Source organism: Phanerochaete carnosa, assembly GCF_000300595.1.
Source record: "Phanerochaete carnosa HHB-10118-sp unplaced genomic scaffold PHACAscaffold_5, whole genome shotgun sequence".
NCBI lineage: Eukaryota > Fungi > Basidiomycota > Agaricomycetes > Polyporales > Phanerochaetaceae > Phanerochaete > Phanerochaete carnosa.
The window spans coordinates 283721-289193 of record NW_006767632.1 but is presented as its reverse complement, the minus strand read 5'-3'; the positions used below and the strand labels follow the sequence as shown (position 1 = coordinate 289193).

At 50.3% G+C, this 5473-nt stretch overlaps 2 protein-coding genes across 2 annotated transcripts; one reads left to right on the top strand and one right to left on the bottom strand.

Moving 5' to 3' along the window:
- Positions 1 to 96: 96 nt before the first annotated feature.
- On the bottom strand, positions 97 to 393 carry PHACADRAFT_195026 (uncharacterized protein; the record flags this gene model as incomplete). Its single annotated transcript, XM_007395286.1, has 2 exons — positions 97 to 114; positions 178 to 393. The coding sequence occupies 2 exons, from the start codon at positions 391 to 393 to the stop codon at positions 97 to 99; spliced, it is 234 nt and encodes a 77-aa protein (XP_007395348.1).
- A 3451-nt stretch (positions 394 to 3844) lies between these two features.
- On the top strand, positions 3845 to 4456 carry PHACADRAFT_95926 (uncharacterized protein; the record flags this gene model as incomplete). Its single annotated transcript, XM_007395285.1, has 2 exons — positions 3845 to 4183; positions 4241 to 4456. 2 exons carry the CDS (start codon positions 3845 to 3847, stop codon positions 4454 to 4456), a joined length of 555 nt encoding a protein of 184 aa, XP_007395347.1.
- Between the last annotated feature and the right edge of the window lie 1017 nt (positions 4457 to 5473).

Below are 5473 nucleotides of genomic sequence, written 5' to 3'. Positions count from 1 at the left end.
AATGAGTTCATCAGAGGGCCCCTATGGGGCCTGTGTACTGATAAAATCTTCTTGCCGCTGTTGAATGGCGAGCAGGAGTGAGAAGATCTTCATCTCTCACGTGGCCGGAGGGTCCTACATCGAAAACCTGTAAGCCTACTGGCCACAAAGTGAGTGTGACCCAATGGAAAGACATACCGCAGCAAAAGAATTGAGCTTCTCTTGCTGCTCAGCATGAAGCTTCGCTTTGACTCCAAGTCTTTTGGCATACTCGAGGACATTCCGGCTGACTGTATTGGCCCTAGTTGCGGGATGTGGTGCATAGTAGGCAGAAGAAGTGTCGTTGTTACTAGCAGTAAGCTCTCGAGAGTGGTCTCTGATGGTACCAGTATCTTCTTCCTCCGAATCGCTCATGCTCTCAGCGAGGCGGGTCTGTTTTCCGAGAACGGTGGCCGGTTGCTTGGAACTGCCAGGCTACGAGCTACTGGCATTAGTGAATCACTCAAGCTCGTTACAGAAGGCAGTTGCAGAAACACAGAGTGCATGTTGATGGGTGTTTAAAAGGAAGGACGACATGCCGTCCTACAGTTTTATGTTGTGATCATTTGGTGGACTTTTGAAGGACTGCTCCAATCATGTCTCAAACAATACAGGCCACATGCGATCCATTGGCATGAGTGAACCACATGCACCATGAATAATCTTCATTTTTAACTTCACCAGTCAGTGTTCACGTCCTGGAAGCATGTCTTGCCAAGAATTGTACAAAAAATATCAGTTTACTTGCAGAAATTTAGGCAACCAACAATACTTATGGGACATATCGGAGTATGACGATAAGTGAAGTGACGAGCTGGAGAATATGGGTGCAGATTTGTTAAGTGCAGCGTCCTAGTCGAACGCTGAATTTGAGGAGGGCGGTGGCAACAAGGCAGAGCTCTCAGATGATCACAACCCGAACATGGAAGAAGACCCTGAGCCAAGTTCTTGCAAGCGCAAGAGAGCATGACCGCATCTGTATTTATGCCGCGGTATATATAGAGCATTGCTACTATATGCCAATAAACTTGCTCTGCAAAGCACAAGCTCCTGCACCCATCTTCAATACATGGGGTGCATGATTGTACAAACTGTGCAGAAATAATCACAATTCTTGGGCAGGTATCCAGCTGGACCTGTTGGGTGACTGTTGTGTGACCCATTGCCTGGTGACCAAATGAGCTACCAGATGGCAGCCAGACCTTATCAGCTGTCTGGCGGTTATACAACAGGGATGCTTCAGCCACCTGATCGCTCAGGTGGCTCATGGTTTAAGCACTGGTATGGACTCTACCTGGGTGAAAATTGGCGGTGTACGCTTCTATCATGGGTACTGCAGGATGACGGGCTACAAGAAGCTCAACAAGAAACGAAGACCTGGTGTTGGAGCTACCAACAGGGCCGCAGAAATCTGGGAGGAAAACATTGGACAGGTTGATGAGTCTGCCGATGGACGTGCTTGTGGAAGTGAGTATAAGTGTAATTATCTACATCCTGCTAGAGGTGACACTCTTGTACATCAGGGAAAAATGACTTTGCTACATAGTATTACGAAGCCAGTGTAGAAGTCGAAGCAGTCGGAGAATGGTCCCCCTTTCAGTAGCAAGCACCAAACACGTCCCTGCTCCGGAAGCACTCTCGTAGTAACCACTAGTCTCAGGAGCACTCTCGTAGCAACTCTGAGGTATAACTGTAGCTTGCCCCATATAAGCAATATTGCACCTGGTATTGTAGTATTGATAACCAATCACCCATCTCATCATACAAGTATCATCAGAGCATTAATATTGAATAGCATATTAACTATTTTACAGGGCTGTATTTACACAGAATGTCTTGTACTACCACTTGAATGAGCATGGGCAAACATTACATTAGTATGTATCACCTTGGGCACACAGCTGGATGTGGCACACTGAGGTAGCGCACAAAGACGGCGCCGGGCTGCGGTACTCCGGGGAAGAGCGCCGCGGGCAACACAAAGTTGGTGCCAGCAGCAGACACGTTCATGTGGTTGAAGAGTGCAAGTGCACGCACATGCGCCATCACCTGATCGTAGACGGTGCAGCCACATGCGCGGCGCTGTAGTTGCTTTGCGAGCTGTCTATGCCGAGGTCAAGAACGTGGCTCCCATTCGCGCTCACGAGTGCCCCCGCTACAGCGAGCACCGCATAGAAATTTATATTCATGTTTGCACTACCCACACTCGCACCGCACGCAACACCCGCCAGCAGCTTGAGCAGGTTGTACAATACGCCCAGCTTGTGCGTGTGCAGGTACACACCTGAATAGCCAACGCTTGCCCTCTGCAGCGCACAATCCACCATCCAGAGGCTGACAGCAAGCTTGTTGGACCCAGGGACCCCACCACAAGAGGCGGAATCAAACTCGTCCATCAGTAGGGGCTGCGCTGGTTGGACGGCGTCGAGATGATGGCCTGGAGGTCCAAGTGCTGACCTCGGTGAGCCTTTGTACACAGTACCTGTGCGAGCCGTGCTTACCACTTGCTCTCTGCCACTCACGGGCCCGTCTTCACCGCTTAATGATACACCACTGAGCCTCTCGCTGGTATTCATGCTTGCTGTTCGATGACGGGCGCACCCATGTGTCTCTCGAGCAGCCGCACAGGATGCCAGTCATTGCGCCTGCCAGTGTTGCTCAGTTAATCACTAGGATTACTAGTTAAAGGTTGACTATTGTGACTAGTTAATGACCAGTTAAATAGTTATTGCCTGACGATGACTGGGTGGTGCTCTGGGTCTCTCCACGTGATTTACCGAATGCGCCATGCTGCCCGCATGTCTGCCTTCTGAATGCTTGCTGCAGCCTCACCAGGCCCTCGAGACTTGCACGTGTCCTTGTGTACATAGCCTGTGAGGTGGAATACATCATTTTTGACAATCCCACTTCGCTCTGAACGTCTCCCACCACTCCGAGCTCGATGAACCACATCGAGAATGTCAGAGGGAAGTCCAGCTGGTGGAGAAGGCACTTTCTTGACCATCCACTAAGGTCGATGAAGCACCCATCAGCATATGCAAATCCGGATGCGCCTACCTCTGACAAGTTCAAGGTCATCTGTTGTGCCTGCTACACTTCTGCCCTTAATCAGGCAAAGTGGACTGATCCTCATCTCAATCAGTCAGCTTTCAACGATCAACGTGAGTACTATTTATTGGCCGTGATTGTTGTAATAAGCAGTTGCTAATATCTCACCAGTATGGAGTCAGTCAAAGGCAGATGCAGATTGTATCTGGATCTCCACTGCAAAGCCAACAATAATAAATCACCTCATCCATTGCAAGCGTGGGGTGCTGCCTGAGGTCAAAGAACAAGCAATCACAGAGAAGATGAAGAAAGATTCAGCCGCCAACAGAGGGGAGGAGGCTTATGAGTACATGGAAGCTCCCATAGCAGGTCCGTCGAGTAGGTTCAGCTTTGATCCTGCTGCTGCCGCACCACAGTACTATCCGCCATCAGTCCAGCCTGAGCCTACAGCCTATCCCATGGCACCAGGACTTCAGCAATCATTCTCGCTCCATGCAGGCTTTCACGGGGCACTTCCTTCACCCCTCATAGGCAGCTCGGCAGGTAAGTGAAAGAGAATGATGGCATCTGGTGCCTTTCGTCTAAGCTGACCCATGCAGATCGCACTATGTCACCTATTCCTCTAGAATTCCAACAGCTTCCGGCCACCGTGACTCCCTCCTCTTACTCTCCGTTGCCCAGCCCAACTATAACGTCATCGTCATTTGGCCAGGGTTTATCCCTGCCAAATGTTTACGTTCCTCTGCTCAGGCGTGGCGCTAGCCGACACCCCATTTCTATGCCGCCGAGACTCACAGCTTCACACTGGACGGACAGCTGCCAAGAGCACTTTGAAATGCTCATCACCCGCTTGACGGCTTCAGCAAATCTTCCCCACCGCTGGGTTGAGAATCATGAGTGGGTGACACTTGTTGCCAAATTTATTCCAGGCGCGAAGCTTTTCTCACGAAATAAACTAACAAAGACTCTCATTCCGCAAGAGCTCGAGCGAGTTCAGGGCTTGGCACAGAAGAACTTGAAGGACCTGAAGGTTGCGGAAGGGACTTTCCAACTGGACGGCTGGACAGGAGGCAACTACCATCACTTCCTAGGGTTCATGTTCATGGCCGGATCGAAGGTATGACATATGCAGGCTTGCAGAAATTTATTCTCAATTATCTCCTATGTATTTCAGGTCTTTGCAGCTGAACTCAAGGATACATTGTGCGAAAGGAAGACTGCAGAAAAATTACTCACACATGTGCGGGCCGAGTTTGCTCGCACGGAGGAGACATGGAACATCAAACTTGTTGCCCTCGTTTCGGACAACAGCAGCAAGTCGCTAGCGATGCGGAAGGCCTTGCAACTTGAAAGGCCAGATCTTATCATCATGCAGTGCTACACTCATTAGATCAACCTTGTAGTTGGCGACTATTTCAAGAAGTCTGGTGCAAAATTTCTCAAAGCGTCCGCTGAGGCCGACCAAGTGATCAGGTGGCTCCGCAGCAAGACCCAAGTCCTTGCAATACTTCGCAAGGTTCAGGAGGAGCAAGGCGTCTCGTCTCCTCTAACTGTTATTCGCGCTGTTCTTACTCACTGGACCTCTCATTACCTTGCTTATTGGCGTCTTCTTGACCTCAAGAACTGGATCACACAGGTTATCCCCCAGGATAGAGGGCGCGTCGAGGCCAGACAAGAGAGTCAGCTGGTCACAGGCGATAGAGAAGCAAAGGAGAAGGCAAAGGAGACTCTTGCGATCATTGATAAGGCTATTTTTTGGCACCAACTCGCACGGTACGTCGCAATCGAGCTTTGCTAACAATGGCGTAGCAATAATCTTTGTAACCTGCAGCATCAAGGTACATCTCATGCCGCTTGCGCTAGCTGCCAACATTCTCCAGTCCACATCGAGTCGACTCGATCACGTCGCCCTGGTGTTCGGCACATTGTTTCTTCGATTTACTAATCTTGCTGAAGACAAGGACGCTGATGCCGATGAAGAAGAGATCTGCCGGGCTGTATGCAACAGTCTCAATAAGCGATGGCTGGACAGTGATCAAGGCGTCCTTGTAGCAGCGGTCATTCTTAATCCACATACTCGAGCAGCGCCACTTAAGAGCTTCTGGCACGCAGACGTCATAACGCTACTCGCCCGCATTTGGAAGCGTCTGTTTTCATCAGATACTGTCCCGCCCGCGTTCTACAATGAGGTGAAGGAGTACATCTCAGACACCGGCACCTACGCAGACATGCCAAACCTTGCTGCGTCACTCCAAAACCCTGATGATCCGGACGTGAGTGTGCTTGTCTCAATTCTGACAAATGCTAATCACGCATTATCAGCATTCCGCTGCACCTCTTGAAGTCTGGAAGCTCTTCATGACAGCCAGTGGCCCGGTCTCTCCTCTGCAGCGGCTTGCCGAACGCA